The 22,111-nt window shown below is 38.9% G+C and overlaps 3 protein-coding genes across 3 annotated transcripts; all 3 read left to right on the forward strand.

Annotated features, from left to right (window-relative positions):
• Nucleotides 1-2,320: 2,320 nt before the first annotated feature.
• Nucleotides 2,321-3,277, forward strand: LOC308643513 (olfactory receptor-like protein OLF3; the record flags this gene model as incomplete). Its single annotated transcript, XM_081283338.1, has 1 exon — nt 2,321-3,277. One exon carries the CDS (start codon nt 2,321-2,323, stop codon nt 3,275-3,277), a length of 957 nt encoding a protein of 318 aa, XP_081139464.1.
• Nucleotides 3,278-12,462: 9,185 nt separating this feature from the next.
• On the forward strand, nt 12,463-13,398 carry LOC308645106 (olfactory receptor 2F1-like; the record flags this gene model as incomplete). The annotated part of the gene is made up of 1 exon (XM_081287112.1): nt 12,463-13,398. One exon carries the CDS (start codon nt 12,463-12,465, stop codon nt 13,396-13,398), a length of 936 nt encoding a protein of 311 aa, XP_081143238.1.
• A 7,058-nt stretch (nt 13,399-20,456) lies between these two features.
• Nucleotides 20,457-21,389, forward strand: LOC308645109 (olfactory receptor-like protein OLF3; the record flags this gene model as incomplete). The annotated part of the gene is made up of 1 exon (XM_081287116.1): nt 20,457-21,389. One exon carries the CDS (start codon nt 20,457-20,459, stop codon nt 21,387-21,389), a length of 933 nt encoding a protein of 310 aa, XP_081143242.1.
• Nucleotides 21,390-22,111: the final 722 nt, after the last annotated feature.

The raw sequence follows: 22,111 nt of genomic DNA on the forward strand, positions 1-22,111 counted from the left end.
AATCCCCCCTAAAGCTTCCTTCCTTATTTAAAGGCATCATCTACATAATGATGTATTAAATCATCTCTATAAGATGGGTAATATGATCACCATTAAGCTTTACCATGTTTAAGTTTGGATTTTGAGCCTGATCCATGGTGTCTAACCATGTACTGTTCGAAATGACATGAAGAGTGGAAAGAATGATTTTTCCGAAGCGTTTTTGGAGGATGAGACACTGAGAAATCTTTTTATACTGCACATACTTCATACATTTTTTCAAAATCAAAACCTTTCACAATTCCCTTAGTTATTTGACTTCAGTGTAAAACAGAGGCTCAGGAAGAGCTATGGACCTACAAGTTAATTATAGCTGAAAAGAATAAGCTCTGGCTTCTTGATAGGAGGGATTAGACAGGAAGCACACCATTGGGCCCCTAGTCCATTCATCAGCGATAAGAAGAGATCCTCAATGCATTTAGCTGGATGGTGATCCCAGTGCATTATGGAGATGGCTTTTATTGAAGGTGTGTTAAAATGATCCCAACAGCCTACATTTTTCCTTCATTTGGCTTTCAAATGTACATGACATTTCTATTTTACTTATTATCCTGAGTCCTTGAAGGAACTCCTATGTGTGAGGAAAATGCTTATATAAATATTAATTTTTTGAAAACAAAGCAATTGCCTCATAAATAAATCGCAAGCTCAATGGGTTAAAAGTAATCAGCTAATAATCAGTAAAACATATTAAAGGATATTTTTGCAATATACTTTACTGAAAAACACAGCATGATAATTGCTACAGTTAGTAAAATTAAATTTATTAATAGAATGTAACTAGATTGTGGATCATATGGAAACTCTTCCTTCCACAATATATTTAACTATGTAAACTCTTAGACAGATTTTTGTTTGTTCATGAAAATGATGTAAGTAAAACTGTATTTTCCAAGGCACTGAGTTTGAGGGAGACCTGAGAGGCATTTCTAAAGATGGTACACAGCTCTGTGAACCATAAATGAGGTGCTTCTGGGAATACTGCTTTGGTTTGCTCTTCATCAGGCAGGAGAGTGGCATTGTTGACAATTTCTCCTTCAGCTCAGAGTCTCTAGTCTGGCTTCCACCCTCTGTCTCTGCCCTCTCTCCCTCCTGCCTCGGTTCTCTGCTCTTCTCCTGTATTTGGTAAATAGCGTTCAATAAAAGGAATGTAAATAAATAGGCAGACATGGAATAATGAGTCTTATTTTTTTTAAATTAACCTGCTTCTGTTTGATGGCTGTAATTGGTGTCATAGCAAGGATTCATGCCTATTCTCTGTGTTGGTTGATGAAAGCGAGTCTTTAAATGTCTGCTTCCCTTTATCACCTTTCCCTGGGATGTATAATATCAATATTCCTATTTGATTTCATTTGAACTCAAATCCAAAGAATAGATTCTGAACAGCAGCAGGTTGAAAAGAGATAAGTACCTAAAAAAGGATCCATTATGATGTCCTCTCCATCCAACTAAAGACAGAAAGAACTGAAGCCTATCAAAAGGCCAGTGGTTTCCCTTAGAGGTTGCCTACTTTTTCATGTCTACTTTTGTGGACGAGAAGCAAATCACATTTTTTTTTAATGCAGCTGAGGCACAAGTGGTTATTACAAACACCCACAGTACACAGTAGTACTTCCACAAAAAATATACAAGTACCTTTCCAAAAGCTATCTGCATTTGAATTTAAGTAGATGTGAGTTATTAAATATGCATCTATTTTATAGAGGAAAGCTTATCATTAACCAGAAATCACATACTTGCTAAATAAAATCAGGTTTCAAATCTAGTTTATCTGATTCTAAACCTTTCCACAAACACCTAACACTTCATTATGATTCTTCATGAAATTGATTCATGCATTTCATCAAGATGGTTGTGGGTGACATATTTGAAGTAGTTTTCAAACATTCCAAGATGAGTGTGGGTGACATATTTGAGGTAGTTTTCAAACATTCCAACTCCGTCTTCACCATTTAATCACTTTACCTACCATTGACAACTATTGTGTGTTTGTTGTAGAAGAATGAATACAAGTGGAAAGGATGCAAAATTGCTAAAATTGCACCATATTACCTCGAGGGTTTAACTGATGCCTGAAATGAGACGTGTTCTTCTTAAGGGTCTATCTCTCTGAAACAGAGTAGATATCAAGCATACTGGGATCAAACCTTTTATTAGGGCATAATGAATGACCTACAGACTGACACAGCACTGACAGCTCATACACAGGATGCATTTTAAGAAATTAGTCTATTGTTATTCAGTTGCTTCTGTGTTTTTCTGCCCTCTCTGCAGAATCATAATGGAACGAGATAACCAGACATGGGGGAGTGAATTTATTCTCCTCGGACTGACCAGTGACTGGGACACTCAAGTCTCCCTCTTTGTCCTCTTCTTGGCCATGTACCTGGTGACAGTGCTGGGGAACTTCCTCATTGTCCTTCTGATCAGACTGGACAGCCGGCTGCACACGCCCATGTATTTCTTTCTCACCAACCTCTCCCTCGTGGATGTGTCTTATGCCACCAGCATCGTCCCTCAGCTGCTGGTGCATTTCCTGGCAGAACACAAAGGGATCCCATTCCTGAGCTGTGCTGCACAGTTGTTTTTCTCCCTGGGCTTGGGTGGGATAGAGTTTGTTCTCCTGGCAGTGATGGCCTATGACCGCTATGTGGCAGTGTGTGACCCCCTGCGCTACTCAGTCATCATGCATGGAGGCCTGTGCACTCGGTTGGCCATCACATCCTGGCTCAGTGGCTCCATCAACTCGCTCCTGCACACGGCTATCACTTTCCAGCTGCCCATGTGCACAAACAGGTACATTGATCACATATCCTGTGAACTCCTGGCTGTGGTCAGGCTGGCCTGTGTGGACACCTCCTCCAATGAAGTTGCCATCATGGTTTCTAGCATCATCCTTCTGATGACACCCTTCCTCCTGGTGCTCCTGTCCTACATCCAGATCATCTCCACCATCCTGAAGATCCAGTCCCCAGAGGGGAGGAGGAAAGCCTTCCACACCTGTGCCTCTCACCTCACTGTGGTGGCCCTCTGCTATGGCATGGCCATTTTCACCTACATCCAGCCCCACTCCAGCCCCTCTGTCCTTCAGGAGAAGCTGATCTCTCTCTTCTATGCCATTTTGACTCCGATGCTGAACCCCATGATTTACAGTCTAAGGAATAAGGAGGTGAAAGGGGCTTGGAGGAAATTATTAGGACATTTCTCTGGCTTAATATCAAAACTAGCACCTAGGTGATTCAAAACCATCACTGGAGAAAAAAGCTTTGCCTCAGCGCTCCCCACCCAACTCAGTGTAACAGGCGTCAGCTGCATTGCCCTGGTAACCAGGAAGCAGATGACGCAACGTGTGCTGGTGCGTTGTGTAGGAGGCTGAGCCGTGAGTTGGGTGTGGGATGTGGGAGGATTTTATGGCACAGCTCATGTTCAGTGGCTAACCTTCCTTACTCAATCTTCATTACTATGGCTTTAAAGTACAGATGGTTCCTGATTTGTGATGATTCAACCTACAATTTTTCAATGTCATCAAGTTTCAAAAACAATATAACACACATTATGTTGAATTTACTTCCGGTTTTGAATGTTGATATCTTCCACAACTAGAGATACATAGTGTGATGTTCCGTGAGGATGCTCTGAGCTGTGTTAGGAAGCTTCAGCTCCCAGGCAGTCATTTGATCTCAAGAATAAAAAGCCAACACTCTACAGTAAACAGTATTGCGAGTCTGTGACATCCAGTTGGTCATATGTATTAAATGCATTTTTGACTTATGATATTTCCAACTTAAGATGGATGTACTTGGATGTAATCTTATAGTGAATTGAGGGGTGCCTGTAATGGTTATTTTACTGGTTTTGGATTTAGTGCATTCTTTATGTTCATGGATTTATTGATGGATTTTGCATTGAGCAACTGGTTTATATTTATCTCTATTTTGGAAAAGGTTATGGTTGGTGTTCCATTTGGAACAAAGACTATTTTTACATTTGATGATTTGTTCACAGTAATGTGTGCTATACTTAGCCACACCTAGCATTTTTGTAGTACATTAATGTAAAATAATATAAGGAGAAGGTTTTTACACAAACTTTTTATGTATTATTTTGTGTAGGATCTACTGTAATCATTTCTGAGACTTGGATTTGAGTGAGTAACGTCACCTAAACTTATCACTTTACTCTGATCTAACCATGGCTTTTTTTTTGTGCACAATAGTGTTTTAGCTAAGGAAAAGCTGAGATTCTGTTATTTTTAAATAGCAAAAGAACAATTTGACAAGAAAATTATTGTGCATGCACAATAGTCTCATAGTCGAAAAGGCTGTAACAGTCTAATTTCTGAATTTATGGACACTCTGAAATCTTGGTAAGAAAATGAGAATCAATGAGATAAATATATAAAATATGAAAGATAGGGTTAACCTCAGAAAAGCAGATTCCTTGGACAAGGAAATGAAAGATAGTATAGCTTCAATGTGGATCTTAAGAAAACAAGACAGGTCAGCCCACTGTGCAGAAGTTACCCTCAAGTCCATGTCAAGAGCCCTGTCCTTCCCCACCTCTCCTCCTTAAGCAGGGAGGCTCTGCCAAACCTTTGTAATTCTAATGAGTCAAGATCTGCTGAGAGCACACCTGCCTTCAGTGATATGTGTGATAAAAAAGAGGGAATGACTGAACAGACAGTTTAGGGGTTGGAGGAGACATAACACAGCAGCAGGTCTTCTTACCCCTTCAATCAGTCCCCAAGGGAACTCTTCTTTCCTGTCTCTGTGTCTTCCTTAGCTCAGTTGATCTGCAGTGCCTCTATTTGAGAACAAAAGACTCATATTCTACAACCTTGACTTTTTATACTAAAATTGTTCTAATTCTAAATTTTGTGACATAGGCAGATGTCCCCAAAAGTGTCAATGATATTGGACTGTGGTTGTGTTGGCCTTAATTGTCTAAATATTGGTGGGATGTTTGTACATGTTAGTGACAATGCATGGTTGATGTGACACTACAGGTGACAAGCCAGAGTCATGTCAGACAGCCATGTAGGAAGGTAATTTTAGATTACAGAAAATTTATGATATAACACAAAAAGTTTCCCCTCGTATTAACACCTTACATAGCCATAGGGCAAATACCAAAATAGGTAATTAACATGGGTGCCACTGATGATACTCCCATGTTAGCTAAATGTTAATGCTTAATCTAATTTTATCTGTTTCCACACATTTGTTTCTTTTTTTTTCTGTAGTTTCATATATTACCCAAGAGTCCATGTTGTATTTGTGTGTTATTTTTCTTTGTAACTGTTCCAGTTTTTCCATGTCTATACTTTTGAAGAGTATATATCAGTTGAATGTGGTACTAACTTTGCATTTCTGGGATAAATCAACTTGGATGTAATATATTTTTTTATCTAGCTGAATTTACTGATATAACTATTTTTTGCATCTATGTTTATGAGTGATTTTTATCTGTAGTTTTCTTTTTGTAACCCTTTTATCTGGATTTGATATTAAGGTAATACTTATATGAAGAGGGATTGTTAATTCTGATTCAAAGTTTGGGAAAATTTGTGATACCTTTTTCTTATGTCAATAAAACTAACCAGTGAATCTATCTGATCTGTTGTTTAATTTATAATTTATTTCTAATGGAGGAAGATTTTAAGTGACAAATCCAATTTCTTCTGTAGGTATCAGGCTATTCTGGCTATCTGCTCATTTTTGAGTGAGCTTTGGTAATATATTTCTTTCAAAATATTTTCCTTTTCCTCTACCACCTCGAGGATGTGAAGCTCATTAATAATGGCTTTTATTATGCCTCTCTTTGCTATGGCACGAGAACAGTCCTGCTTCTTTGCATTCCTGAAAATTCCAAATTTTGTATTTTGTATTCCAGGGCTCCATTTTAAGGGTTGTTTGGCTGTGTCCACAGCAGGCAGAAATGACAGCTGGCACCAAGACTAAGGCTTGACCTTTCTGAGGACTCCACTCAGTGTGTTGTGTGGCTATCTTCTCCTGCTAGCTGATGAGAATGTGAGCTACTGTGGGCCCTGTGGTAGCTTCCCAGGTTACTCAGCCGGATAGTTATTTCTGGTGATCCTTTCCTGGCCCCTGGTAGGCTGCTCACATTGACGCACATGTCAATAGTCACATTCGTCTTCCAACACTGAACCATCTCTCCACGCTTCCCCAGCTGTGAACTTGCTCCGCTCAATCAGGATGATGTCAGGATCCTTTGGGTTCCCTCTTCTGTGCCATGTCTTGGAAACTTTCTCCAGGTAGCATGCAGGGGTGCTTGCAGATCCCTTCATGTGCTTCCTTCTGTCAGGGGTTACTTCCTGCACTGTTTTCCCACGTCTGAGAACTATTGATGAATATGTTTTGTCAGTTTTCTAACTGTTTAAGGAAAGCAGAATAAATACCATCCCAGCTATTCCATCATGGCCAGAAGCTGAATTCACAATTGACTTCTGGTATCGATTTATTTAGTCCAACAACTATGATTAATTTTGGCATGAATTATAATTTACATATAAATTATTTTAGATTATGTGTGGAGAAAATTATATATTTTAAATTATATAATTTAAAGTAAAATAACAGTATTGACTTTTCTTTCTAACCCTCATTTTATTGTTTGCCCCTGTCTTCTTGTTCTGGCTATCTATCAGGATGTTGAAGAGAAAGAAGTTCAACAAAAATTATTATTTAGTTTCCTAGCTTACAGGGATGACTTTTGAAATAACTTAATAATATTAAAATAAGTATATTTGAAATAACTTAAGTAACATATGATGTTTGCTCTATATTCATCTTATCATATCATCAGGTCTTTTAAAAATATGAATTAGCTTAAATTTAAAATAATTTTTGGTATCTATTAATAAAATCTGACTTTTTAATGTGATGAATAACATCAATTATTTTCTAATATTAAGCTAACATTTCAGTCTTGAAGCAAACCAAGTTTGTAGTGGTGCATTAAATATTTTTAGACATGGATGTATGTGATTTTCTTGTTGATGTTTATTGGTTTTGGAGATTTCCATCTGTTTTCCTTCCAGTCAGATCAAAGGATAATTTTCCTTTGTTTCACTTTCCCCATGGAGTGTCTGGGTATGATGACAATGCTGACCTTATGCAATGAGTTAAGACGTCCTTCATTTCTGTTCTCTAGAGAGCCTTGGGCAATTTTGAAAGTGTTTGTTCTTTTACTATTTGACAGACCTCTACAGTAAACAAGAGGAGCTGTGTTCTCTTCTTCTCTCAACATATCTTTGGGGATAATTTAAAATGTTGTTTGATTCATTTTGGTAATATTTCGAATTCTCTTTTTCAAGAAATAATTGTCTTTTCTCTCTTATTGCATTAAATGGTATTTTTTCAAAGATGGGGTTTCTGCCTCCTTTATCTTCCTTTTTTACATATTTAACTGATGAATAAAGATTGCATATATGGAAGGCGATACTGATGATTTGATATTTGCATTTGTGGTGCAATGATCAGCACAATCAAATCAACATCGCCTCACCACCCCGCTGCACATCGGATACCCAGAACTCATGTGTCTTGCAGCTGAAAGTTTGCATCTGCTGAGCCATGTCTGCACATTTTCATTGCTTCCAGCACCATTTTCTCCCTTACCATAGGGTGCTTTTTCATTGTGTTGATTGTTTCCTTTTCTGTACAGAAACATTTTAATTTGATGTGGTCACACTATTTATTTTCACTTTAGCTGCCTGTAATTGTAATTTGGTTTTGTATTCTCTTTGGTATTCTCCTGTATTAATGATATCAAAACATTTTCAAGCATAACTTAAAATCTATTACCAAGACCCATCAATAAAAGGGGGAAGAGAAGAAATAAATGAAAAGGAAAGAGTATCAAAAAATTTCATCAGCATTGAAAGATACAAATGAATTTAGACCTCTAAATTTGAAAGCTAAATGAGGTAGGACAATTCCAGGGGAGAGGGGGAGGAATGAACTTACTGAAACAGACAGAAAGAAAGAGTTGAATCTTACATATTGGGAAATTTGAATCCATGCATAAGAGTTTTCCATGGAAGAATATTTTAGACCTGGTATGTTCACCAGTGAATTCTACCAAATATATGAGAAATGAATTTAGGCATCCACAAAGACATTTTTGTGTGTGTGCATATGCAATATCCAAAACCAGTTATATTTGGGTTTGTATATATGTATACATCCCCTTCCTCTACTCTATAGGTATTCTTTCTATTTACTCATAATTTGTACATTATAGTATGCATAACATTGGAATGCATGAGGGTATATTCAGACATGCACTTGGCATAATTTTATCAACTTCATTCCCTAGTTGTTCCCCTTCTCCCTCCCCTCTTCCCTCACACTTGGTCCCCCACTTTACCTATTCTGCAAATACCACAGAAATTTACTACTCCCTTTAATCATCTCAAATTATACATCCATTTGATTGCTTTACATTTGGGTTGTTTCCAATTTGTGGCTGTTCTGTTATTAGAAGCAGTATTGTTTTTAACAGCCACACACTAGAAAAAACCCAAATGTAAATCAATCGAAAGGATGTGTAATTTGAGATGATTAAAAGGAGTAGCAAATTTCTGTAGTATTTTCAGACATATAAATACAAAAGTAGCTAAATAATTAAACAGCGACTAGTTAAGGAGACTTTAGTGGTGATTCAAAATGGGGGAAAATCCCACAAAATACTTGTATGAGGTATAATAACTATAGGAGCTATTGCTCCAAGGTCTCGCAGATGGTTCAAGAACAGTTGGACACCCTGAATCAAATCATTTAATTCATGGCTACCTGGACAAAAAAGCCATACACAAGTTCAAAGTAAAAATTCAACAAAGACTTAGGAGGCTTCTGGGGAACCCGTACTTTGGATTCTCTTCTCATGTGTCTGCATTAATAAAGACTGAATTCTCATTTGTAAAGTCTCTTAAATGTAGGTAAATGTTTAAAGAGAGGGAATGACCATATAAAATTTCCAAATGAAGCAAAAAATAAATAAATAAATAAAAGTAACCAAAACTTCCTAACAAGCACCCCATAATTGGCCTGTAGAGATTTAACCTCTGAGGGAAAAGTAAGTTACTTCTTCCATATCCCCATCTCTTCCTGGGGCAATGAGGGCCTCCTGTCCTGGGGAGGGCTCAGGCACTTAGAGGCTCTCCAATGCTTACGGGACAGGACACGAGACCAGTGTCTTTACACATAGCCTCCTCCTAGACCCTATGGTCTTGTGTACATTTGAACCAAATTTGGTTATGGAAGAGCTAAAGGTCCCATTTTGGTATTCCATTCTAAGAAAGTAGCTGCACTGAGGAGGAAGGTCTTTCTGATAACTCCAGGAAGAAAAGCACCAGCCTGCAGCTTTGACTGCTTCAGTGGAAATCACCAAGCTTAGCTGCCATAGGGTGCGTTTCTGGATCTGACTAAAGGGAACATAAATTCTGGTCTGTCCTGCATCATTGGAAGATAAGAAGAAGGGCTGATGACATTGGGGAAGGAAGAAGAGATTACATTTTTTTTCTGTCAAGTCCTTAACCAAAGACTGGAAGAAGGAAGTATCAAAAAGGGACCGAGGATATGATGGCACCTGTCAACTCCTGGCAATATGGACCACAGACAGGTTGGGGCTGCCCAACTGTTCCCAAATGATACTGGCCAGAATGCAACTTCATCGGAATGCTGGGCTCTGAATGCTCTGTTGCCACAGCAGAGAGTATCTACAGGGGTGAGTATGCACAAGGAGGTAGGGATGGGTGGAGAGGGTAATGGTCAGCTTCAGGTCACTCAAAGCTTTTATGTAGCCTTGTTAGTTGAGGAGGACACTTGTGATGCATGACTTTAGGAAGCCTGAGTCTCAGCTCCAGGAAGAAAAGGCAGTTCAGGAATGTTCATCAAGCTTATTAGTGTTTTCAGTTAAGGTATTCCCATCTTGCTTTTGAATATTTGTTTCTGAGTTTTATTTACATAACAAACGTTTTTTGTGTTATTTCACTTTTTATCCTTTTTTACCTTAAAAAATCAGTTTTCCTACTAAAAAATGTCAACGAATTGTGCCATTCTCCTGCCTAATTCCCTTCCCCAATGGATTAGGACAGACTTGAATGTCTATTCCCTTCACACAGATCAAGAAACTAAGTAATGAATGTGAACCAGGAAATGCAAGTTGATCAGCAAAGCAGTTCATTGATTCCCAGGGAGAGGCACTTAGAAAGGCATGAAGCTGATACAAGGATATGACCAGCTAACCACAGGATTTTTTATTCTCTCTCTAACCAGTAACATTCTGTGCCTTCAAGGGAAGTTATGGGCTAAAGATCATAACAATATTTTCTTTGTCAAGTCCTTAGAGGAGAATTATTATTATTATTATCATTGGTACCAGGAATTCAACTCAAGGGCACTTAACCACTGAGCAACAACCCCAGCCGTGTTTTGTATTTTATTTAGAGATAGGGTCTCACTGAGTTGCTTAGTGCCTCACTTTTTGCTGAGGTTGGCTTTGAATTTGTGATCCTCCTGCCTCAGCTTCCCAAGCTGCTGGGATTATATAGGTGTGCACCACGAGGCCCAGGGAGAATTATTATTATTTTGGAAGAAGTGTAAGTCTTAAAACTCCAACAGATTGCTATTAGTCACATTTTTCAAAGAAGTCTCCTTTTTGCACCTGACACATACTCAGCAACTGTCATATTTAACTATCACCGCACTATTATTTTCAGTCCTCTGCTAGCAGAATCTCTTTACATGAATTGTTTCCATGTAATGGCGGAACTAGGGACTACTCCATCATTTCTCAGAGCTGGTTTCTGAATAGTGTCTGTTTGTGGTCAAGCTCCACTGACAGTCCTGGGCACTGAATTTTCCCTGTGAGATCACTAATCCTGTTTTGTATCTACTGTGGATGCTGGTGATTCTTTCATATTTCAACTTTTCCTTTTTCTTTAGGAATAAAAAGGGAAGTTTCCTCTTTATGATAGAAATATTCCAATGTGACTTTCTAATCTTTTTTAATTCTAGGGTAAATAATAAAGAATTAAAGAACATTTAGCACTACTCTATAGTCTCCTGCTGGTATCTCTTACATAATTAATAGACAGGAATGATTGATCAAGCTTAATTCATTCGCAGATAAAGGAAGGACTTTTATCTGCTGGTCAGTCCAAATGTCCCAGCACCCTATTGATCTGATGCTAGCTGCTCTTACTGTCACACACATATTCAATGCAAAGTGTGATTCTCATCGTGTGTTCAGTGGTCCCACCAGATCATGGACGACAAGCAGAATCTGTCCAGTTGGGATAGCCGTGGATGAGTTTCATGTTTTCCTCCTAAAAGGTAGAGCAATTAGAGGGACAGAGTATGTGACAAATTGAGAGTGGACTTTGTCTCACCCATGAGATTTGTGGAAAACACTTGGGATTGAAGTCCAGTATGAATACAAGGTTACTAAGAACTCCTAGGGTGTTTCTGAACATAGAGCCCTTGAACTTTCTGAAGTTCTATTACCCATCAGTGTTGCAAAGTCTGGGCACAATATCCAGGAGGCAGAAGAATTATTCTCTGCTTACATAAGCTAGGAAAACAGCACAAAGATGAAAGAAGACCATTTCCAGCCAGTGAAACAGTCCATTTTTGAGATGAGAATAGAGTAAAGGGGAAGAATGTTCATTCCAATGAGTTAATTCTTTTAATTAACTTACTTTCCATCACATCCTCGTTTCCAGAACTGAACTGTTACTATTCAGGATATATACCAATAAAATCAGTGAGGTTGTGTAGACCGATGCCTATTACCTCTTAGTCAATAGGCTAAGATTTGTGCCAAGTATTTAATTTTATATCATCTAAAAGAAATCCATTGTTGACTTGGTTCTTTTTCTTTACAGGTGCTAACCAATTTCATGACATTCTTCTAAAAGAGAAAGACATACCATCTGGGATTATTTCCTCTTATACTCTAACTCACATGGAGAAAATTATGGGAAGATTTTTTTAAGATTAAGCATTTTTTTTTTACTGATTCTAAAATGTGATTTTAGACCTGGTTGCCTCTTAAACTCTATTTAGGTTTGTTATTTCCTAAGTTGAACTCTCAAATTTTTGATTATAAAAGGATGAAAATTGAGCATAATATTTTCATAGTTAGAGAATTCAGAGGTTAAAAGGTTATTTCACTGTGGATTCTGAGGCAGTCAGTAGTGACAAACAGGTATCCAACAAAGACATGAACCAAACCCATGATTAGGAATTAGATGTCAAGAACAGGAATTAGATGTCAAGTTTCACAAGTTAATCTTTTAGATTTAAATGTCCAAGCATTTGAATAAAATCTTCCTCACTTAAGGATGAGACATCGGTCTTTATTGGTTTGTAAATTGAGGTTGGTCCTCAGAGGCTCATGGGCAGGGAAAACCAGACATGGGTGAGTGAGTTCATCCTGCTGGGACTGTCCAGTGACTGGGAGACCCAGGTCTCCCTCTTCGTCCTGTTCCTGGCCATGTATCTGGTGACTGTGCTTGGGAACTTCCTCATCATCCTCCTTATCAGGCTGGACAGCAGGCTCCATACCCCCATGTACTTTTTCCTTAGTGTCCTGTCTTTTGTGGACATCTGTTACACCAACAGCACTGTCCCACAGATGCTCGTTCACTTCCTGTCTGCCCGGAAATCCATCCCATTTCATAGCTGTGTGTTCCAGCTGTATGTCTCCCTAGCAATGGGCAGCACAGAGTTCTTCCTGCTGGGAGCCATGGCCTATGACCGCTATGTGGCCGTGTGCCACCCCCTGCATTACACAGCCATCATGCATGGAGGGCTGTGCCTGGGGCTGGCGGCCGACTGCTTGGTGGCTGGTCTTTCGAATTCACTGACGCAGGCGATCATCATCTTCCAGTTACCCCTGTGTCATAATGTCATTAATCACTTTGCCTGTGAGATGTTGGCGGTGCTGAGGCTGGCCTGTGTGGACATCTCCTTCAACAAGGTCATGGTGGCCATCTCGGGATTCCTGGTGATCATGCTTCCCTGCTTTCTGGTTCTCTTCTCCTATGCTCGCATAGTGGCTGCCATTCTGCACATCCGCTCTGCCCAGGGACGTCGCAAAGCCTTTGGGACCTGCACCTCCCACCTCACTGTGGTTTCCATGTGTTTTGGAACGGCCATCTTCACGTACATGAGACCTGTTGGCGGCTCCACAGCAGAACAGGAGAAGATGGTTGCTCTCTTCTATGCTGTAGTGACCCCGATGCTTAATCCCTTAATCTACAGCTTAAGGAACAAGGATGTGATTGGTGCTTTAGGAAGAGTGGTGAGAAAATTTAGTGAAAAAAGGTAAAGATTCAAGGCTTCCTCTTTCCCTCCAACTGTCCAGAGACAATGCAGATGGGGGAAATGATGACTATGTGTGGGTTAGTTTCGTAGCCTGGCTCTCCACATTACAGTCTCAACTATGTATCACTGCACTGTTAAACACGTGGCAAGTATCAAAACAAAAAGGCTCTTCAGTTGTTCAAGTGGAGTCTGCTTCTGTTCTCCAGCTAGGCTGTCAGCTTCTAGACAGCAAGGGTCTGGATGTTATCATATTTGTTTCTTGGTGCCTTGGCAATGCTGTTAAATTCCTGCTGATTGGATAATTGGTTGATTGATGCATCCTTTATTATTTTAGTTGTCTTTAATAAAATCTATAAAGAATAAGAGAATAGGAGAATAAACTTTAAAAAGTTTTAAAAATCTCCCTGGAACATGGACATGATCACTTACACAGGCCCTCATTACTTTTGAAAAATAAATTAATTATTTTATCTTATTTTCTGTTTCTTTCTTGCCTTTTGGACCAGTATTCTAATGTGTTTAATGAAATAATTATGTTTGAGAGTACACACCCACACATACACATATGAATATTTATATAAATTACATATATAATGCAATACTTTTTTATTTTATGCTACACATTAGTTTTTCCCACTAGACATAATATTTTAAAAATCCATACATATTGTTAGTTTGCTATTCTGCTGTTCACCCTGATCTAGCAATTAATCTTGATAGTGGCCCCCAACTCCCCAATATCCTGTGATTATTCACTTAAGGTCCTGAGTATGCACAAAGGAACTGAGTTGCTTGCTCATAGATGATGTTTTGCATATGGCTTTAAAATCTGCCCTCCTACTTCTGTACACAAGTGTTCCTTATATATCTGCAACCTCACCAATATTTGGCATATTTTAATAATTTTTAGTTTAAAATACATACAATTATTTTATTTTGCATTGCACTAATAAGTACTCAGTGCAAGTGTGTTTTCATGTGCTCAGCTCCTGATTCTCACTTGCTCTCACCCCAAACTGTTCTGTGCATGCTTTTCCAATCACCATTCATGGACAGGACTTCCATGAATGCCCATCAATTCTTCATCCATCTAACACCTTTTACTGAGGCTGACCTGACTGCCCTATTTGTTACTGCAAGCTTATATTCTGGCCTCCACTTCTTTTCCCTCCCACCCTGCTATTTATCTTTCCTACTAACTCATTTTTTAAATGTCTGCCTCCCACCTTTACTACAGAGGGCAGGACTCTGTTTTGTTCACTACTGTGTGACAAGCATATGAATTAGTGCCTTTACAATAGTAGGCACAAATACATATTAACTGAATGAATCAAATCGTTAGCCATTTGGGTTTACACTGCTATACACAGCATGTCCCTTTTCTTTGCCAAATTTTACAATAGCTTTTATGTCATTTTTTGTTGATATATATAATAGATATTAGTTTGCTCCTGTTACAGCTATTGAAAATACACACCTCCAATCTGCCATCTCTCCATTAAATTAGTCCATGGAATTTTTTGTTGAACAGAAAGATTTCATCTTCATTTAATCAAATTTATCACTTTTTGGGTTTTGCCTGTGATTTGTGCTTTGAAGTTTTGTTTTTCTAAAACAAATTCTGCAGCTAGGCCACAGATATTGTATTTTTTTATTTAATTACATTTTCAGCTTTATCTTTCATAGTTATTTCTTTGGCATATCTGATATGCACTATGCATATGTTGTTAAATACAGATCCAGTGATATTTTTTCCATGAGGTCATTCTTTTATTAACTAGTCAATTATTTACTCATTCATTTGTAGTATTTTTAATATATACCATTAGGTTTACCTACTTAAGAATCTGTCGTGAGATCTTTATTCTCTTCGGTTTATTATTTTGTCTCCCATTGTATAATGTGATATTTTGTTCATTTTCAAAAATATTTTGGCTTTGTGGTAAGTCTTCACACATAGTATGCAGTATATCAAATAAGATGGGGGAATTAATTTATTTTCCAAGTTAATTCAGCTATTAGCAGAGTGATCTATCCAATATACATTTTTGTGTAATTTTGTTAGTTCCCCCAAAAGTCCATCTAAGGTTTTGATTGGGTTTGCATGGAACTTGAATTTTACTTTTGGAGTAACATCTTTATAAGATTAGATTATCAAATCTAAAGTATAAAATGTCTTTACAGTCATTAAAAGTTTTTAATGTTTTATTTAGAGAATTAACACTTTCTCCATATTTGTTCATAAGCATTTATGGAATGCGTATTGCAGGTCAGGCACTATTCCAGGTGTTGGAGATATAATAGTGAAAGGCAAAAATTGTGAAAAGCTCCCTTGGAAAGCTTTCATGCTGCTTGAGGGAAGCATATAGTAAATATAGGAAATAATTAAGGTATACTTGGATGTTATTTATTGCTATGAAGAAAACAAAATAGAAAAAGGTAAAGAATACTGGAAGGAATGAAAGTTTTGTCAAGGTGCTTCATAGAAGTCATGTACATTTTCTGTTAAGCAGTTCCAAAATACTTCATAAATACTTGCTGTTATTAATGTCACTCAATTTCATTTTTAAGTTGGTTATTGCTGGTGTATAGAAATGCTACTGTTGGTCTTATATCTAATTCTCTCATTAGAGCTAATATATTGTTGAACAATTTTCTGAGATAAATAATTGTTCCATCTATAAATAATGATAGTTTTCATTACAATCTTTGTGTACATATTATATTCTTATCTTATTGCACAGGCCAGCTATTATCAAACTGCAGTTATGAGACTGGGTATCTTTTATTTTTCCTGATCCTAAAGAATGCATGCATAGAAACTTCACTATGTATAATTTGTAATCCCCATTATTATTGCTTTTTGGAATATCTGCTCATAGAATGTGATTAGAATGTGTCAGGTAGTATAGGCATAGTTTTGAGTAAAACTAACCCCTAAAACACAGCACTTGCAACAATAAGTGTTTTTCTTCTCGAGAATCTTCTGCCTGTCAGCTGTCTGACCAGACCAATATTTTCACTTGGGCTATAAAGAAGACAATGAAGTATCATGTAGGATATTGTTGGACAGTGAATAGTCTCTGCCATAGAGAATAATTCCTATGAATTTATGTTTGAAAATACTTAAGACATTCAATAAACAAATTATTGGTAATAATGAGAAATTAGCAAGGTGACTGGGTGCAATTAAATCAGTAGTATTTCTACACTATAGTGAATATAGACTATAGAAAGTAATAGAAAAAATTCCATTTGCAATAGCAGCATGAACTGTATAAAAATAGAAGTAAATACATTAATAGATATGAAAGACTTTAATAAGAAAGTCTAGTTGAGAAAAGACATAAAAGAAGACCTAACATAAGTATAATGATATCTGCTTCTGGATGAAGAATAATTAATATTTGAAAAATCAGATTTGCTCAAATGAATAGTTGAATTCAAGGCAATAATGATCCATTTATAACACCCATTTTGAACATAATACTTAAGTTGATTTGAAACTTCATGTGAAAGAAACAAATATCAAACAAGAATGATCAAAACGTTTTTTAAAGAAAAAATTGAAACAAAATGAGAGGATAACTATCCTACTATATCAGAGCATATTATAAAGTAATGACAATTAAAACCCTGGTATTGGTATTGACAAAGAAAAATGCACCAATGAATCAAAATGAATCCACAAGTGAAAAGCCCTATATAGGAGAATCTAGTATGGCAAAAATTTCCAATTTCAAATAAATTTTGGAAAATGTGTAATACAGAATAAATGAGCTTGGGACAACTATACTAACAGGAAAATGAAATCCATTCTTTTTTCTGTTACATACTATAAGTGAAAATTAACTTCTAAGACCTAAAGGTGAGAAAGTACATTTTACAAGGACATTTTCATCTGTTCCCTCCTACAGCCGTGTAAAAAATGTTAAAAGAATAAAAATAAGTTAATAAATCCACACAGTAAAGAGAAAATGAGAGGAAAAAAAAATCGTGGTTATGACAGATTTCAGCAACATTTTGAAAGCTTGAGCACAATTTCTTCTTCTCCCCTCCCCTCCCCATTCATCTTGCCTCTTTTTCCTTTTCTTTTTAAGGTCCGGGACTGACGGGGCGTCTTTGCCTCTCTCTGCAGGCCCAGAGCTCAAGCAGGGACCCTTAGTGGGGAGAGGATGCCATTGCCATAGGGTTTAGCCCAAGCCAAGGAGAAGGCAGGAGGAGTCAGGTTCCCAGGGCACTGCCAGGTGGCCCAGCAGAGGAGCAGAGCAGCCTTCTGGGGTCACCCAAGCAGGGCGCACCCATGGAAATCTCCACTCTCCTTCTCAGGGAAGGGGAGAGAGAGGTGCCTTGTATTTCTGCAGACTTCCCTGCACAAGGCTTACCATCCTCACTAATTGTTTTTGGTTTTGTTTTTTCACACGAGATGATTTTACTTTAATAAAAAATTCTGAGAACTAAAATTTCTAAGATTTGACCCAGGACAAAGTATCTTTCTTGAAAGGAAGGGAAAGGTGAAAGTCCTGCGAAGTTTGTAGGATGTGGTGGTAGAATTGCAAATATAGAGAGTAGGCCAGGGATAAGTATCACCTGGCTAGGAACTGGAGGGAGCACATCCCCTGACCACGCTCACATCAGATCATGCCCACAGAGCATCCCAGTGGTCTTCTGGTTGCCTGGACCAGGAGCTCTGCTGGAAGGAATGTGGACATGTGTGAACTGGAGAAGCAGCGTGCTCACCAAGTGGGAGAAAGTGTTCACTTTGCAAAGTAGAATCCCTGAAAACAGACCTTGTTCTCTGAAGAAATTAAAGTTTGGCGTACTCCTTGCTGTGCCCCAGGGACAAGGAAGCCAAACTTCTATTTTCAAAGTTGAAATGTAGGTTAGAATGTTAGGAGCAGAAGTGACCAGACAGAGGGGGAGGGGAAAGAAAAGGAATCTGGTAAACAGCATAATTGGCCCCTCGAGACCCCCTTCCTAAAGTTTGAGAAACTTACTCTTCCAACTGCACTGTCTTAAAATTCCAAACATCCCCAGCCTTGCCATCCTTAGAAGGCACAGATGGCCTTCGCTCTCCAAAGGTGAGTTGAGAATTCTTTTGCCTCTTTGACACTTATTCAACAACATGAGTCATGAAGCTAGTTTCCTGAAATCCATCACTGTCCTGTATTCTTCAAGACTCAGGGTTTGATGGCTTGATGTAATTGTTCTCTAGTGGAAATACATCCACAGAAACTATGTTCTAGATATTTTGATTAGGGAGCCAGAACCCTCTAAGCAATTTAAGGGTTTCTTCCCTGTGATGGGCTTGAGACTTCTAACGACTCAATTCCAGATTCGAAGCATTGGTCCCTATTAGCATGGCCTCGAGGCCTTGGCTTTGCTGAAGTCAGTAAAAGAAAAAACTCTCTCAGAGATCAACTGTTTTATGTCCTGCAGAATTTCTGTTTGGAAAACATGCTTTGTCTAATATGCTTCCCACAACTGCCCATCTGGAGCTGGTTAGAATATAAAGTACTTTTCTAGCTTATAGGATAGATTGCTTAGTTGGTACATTTTTTAAAAAGATATTTATAAGTTTTAAGGTTATTTCCACTTGTGTACTCACTACTTCTTTTTATTATGACTGCATAACTATATGCTTAAACCTCTGAGAAACTGACATATTAGGCCACTTTCCAGATTTAATACATGTGAAAGTTGATAGACTACAGTTTTAGGAGAATGCCTGTTTCTCCGTGCAATATCAGCCTGATGGAAAGGATCTTTTAAAATGAAAATAGAATCTTTGAGCTGCAGGAAAATGACCCAGTGACACAGATCTTTTATGCTAACTACTTGAAATGAAAATGCGGCTCAGGCACTGTAACTGGGTCCACTTGGTGTTCATTGTCTAAGCATTCTGGGATAAAGAAGAGATGAGAGGGCAATGCAAAGATGACAAGGAACCAGACAGGAGCTGAGCTGAGGAAGCAAGATCAATGCCCAGCAGGGTTCCTCACTTATCCCCAGGTGCACATCTGCCATTTCTTCCTAGACCTTTGTGCTATCCTTTACAGAAAGGAAAAAAAGCTCAAGAAGCTCAAGAAGAGAAATCAAGCTTGTGTTGAAATAATACAATAATTCCATAGATGCACCTGAGCTAAATTGTTTTGAGTCTTCTATGTTTTGGTTGGGAATTTGGGGTTTTCAGTAATATAGGTGAAGAAAAAGGAAATTTGTATATGGGAATGTTCTGAAATTCTTACTCTTCAAGATTCTGAGACCCCTTTGTCTATCTACTCACTATTTTGAGCAGGAATTGCACTACGATAGACCCAAATTCTAGAAAACCTTCCTTAATAAGTATTATTAAGTAGAAACCTGGTATGATGAAACACTTCATTAAATTCACCTGTGGGACCTGAGATTTATTTCAGCAGTTATATGTACTTTCCTTCATGTGATACCTGATTCTTGAAGTTCACCATTTTGAGTTGATTGGTTCAAGCAGGCCCCTGGTGTGAGGCAGAAGGGGAGGAAGCTCTCCACTTGATACTCTAAAGTAAAAGGGAAAACCACATAAATAAACTCAAACTTCCTTAATAACAGAAAGTACAAGATTATTTAAATAGTCAGGGTATTATGAATGTATTCCACCATGGAGGGGTGGGTAGGATTGTGTCTGAGATCCCTAGAGGGGAAACCCAGTGAACTATAGAGGTTAGATGGCACTGGACATCATTTAGAACTGAGAAAAATATTCATGTGGACCCCAAACTTTCTCACTGCAAAGATAGAAACCGTTCCCTATAATAACTACTAAATTGAACAGAGTCTTAAGTTTAAAACACTTCATTAATTTCCTTCTCCTATTTAAGAGCATATTTGGGGGATAAGTTATGCTGCAATAAATTGATTTTAAGGATGTGACTTTTTTTTCTCCCTGAGTTTTAGCTTTACAGTCGGGTTCTACCATGCTCCTCAGCATGAAAGTGTTCAAGCAGAGTTTGGATCAGCTCTAAGTTCAGAAGGGCAGGCACTCAGTGTGGTCTGCCAACCATCTTTCCAGTCCTGAAACTAATGGGCCGGAGCATCAACAACCAGACATGGGTCACTGAGTTCATCCTGCTGGGACTGTCCAGTGATTGGGGCACCCAAGTTTTCCTCTTTGTATTGATCCTGGCCATGTACTTGGTGACCACCGTGGGGAATTCCCTCATTATTCTTCTGATCAGACTGGATAGCAGGCTTCAGACTCCCATGTACTTCTTCCTCAGTGTTCTGTCCCTGGTGGACCTTTGTTATGGAAATAGTGTTGCCCCTCAAATGCTGGCCCACTTGCTCTCAGCCCACAAGTGCATCCCGTTCCACAGCTGTGTGCTCCAGCTCTACACCTCCCTGGCATTGGGTGGTTCTGAGTTCTTCCTGCTGGGAGCCATGGCCTATGACCGCTATGTGGCTGTGTGCCACCCCCTGCACTACACAGTTATCATGCATGGAGGACTGTGCCTGGGGCTGGTGGCCGGCTGCCTGGTGGCTGGTTTCTCAAATTCACTAATGGAAACCATCATCACCTTCCGGCTGCCATTGTGTCACAATGTTATCAACCACTTTGCCTGTGAGACCCTGGCGGTGCTACGGCTGGCCTGTGTGGACATCTCCTTCAACCAGGTCATGGTGGCCCTTTCGGGATTCCTGGTGATCATGCTTCCCTGTTCCTTGGTTCTCTTCTCCTACGCTCGAATAGTGGCTGCCATTCTGCACATTCGTTCTACCCAGGGACGTCGCAAAGCCTTTGGGACGTGCGCCTCCCACCTCACTGTGGTTTCCATGTGCTTTGGGGCCACCATCTTCACCTACCTGGGCCCGCGCTCTGCCTCCTCAGTGGAGAAGGAGAAGATGGTCGCTCTGTTCTATGCTGTGGTGGCACCCATGTTGAACCCCTTGATCTACAGCTTGAGGAATAAGGAAGTTATGGCTGCGCTCTGGAAACTTCTAGACAAATTCAGATAAAGGGTGGAGACCTGTGATCCAAATCAAACAAGAGATAAAGTAAACATAGACAGAACTCCCATGCTTACCCCCCAAAAGCCTATTACGGTCAGATCTCTGTGGTCAAAATGTTCACGTGCTGAATGAATTTTCTCACACACCAATTCCTGATCATTTATAGGTCAGTAATCCTTGAGGTGCCCTCTGTTTAGAATGTCTTCTCTTGGGTGTGCCGTCATTTTTGGATTTTTCCTGCCTACTTTTGTTTTTCACATGTGTCAAAGTCTAAAGTCAGGGCTCCCAAATGTGTCCAACAGTCCTGGGCTTTGATGCCTGTCCAGCCTCTCACTACCTGTGCTGTCTGCACCTCATGGAAGCATTCTTATGGCTGAGTTTTTCTTTTATGTTAAATGGAAAAACAGTGTTTTGCTTCCAGAGTGGTTACAAATGTTAGAGGTAACTGGTCCAAAATGCCCACCGTGCTGCCCGAGCTGTAAAAGGCACTCTCTCCCTTTAGCTAGGCCAACCTCTGTCCTCCATTATGAATTAGAAGGTCCTTTACTTTCCCCACTCCTCGGAAGGCTCTGAATTATCAGAAAATTGGAAAGTGCAGTAATCTTCCTAATGGGTAGCAAATAAGTTTCCTTCTCCTTTGAAATGACTTCCAGAAATCACAGCTGCAATCAATTTGGACATTTTGAGATAGCTTCTGGGGTCTGACCATTCCTGCCAAAGAGGAAAGG

This window comes from Spermophilus citellus, assembly GCF_964194105.1.
Source record: "Spermophilus citellus genome assembly, chromosome: 3".
Lineage (NCBI taxonomy): Eukaryota > Metazoa > Chordata > Mammalia > Rodentia > Sciuridae > Spermophilus > Spermophilus citellus.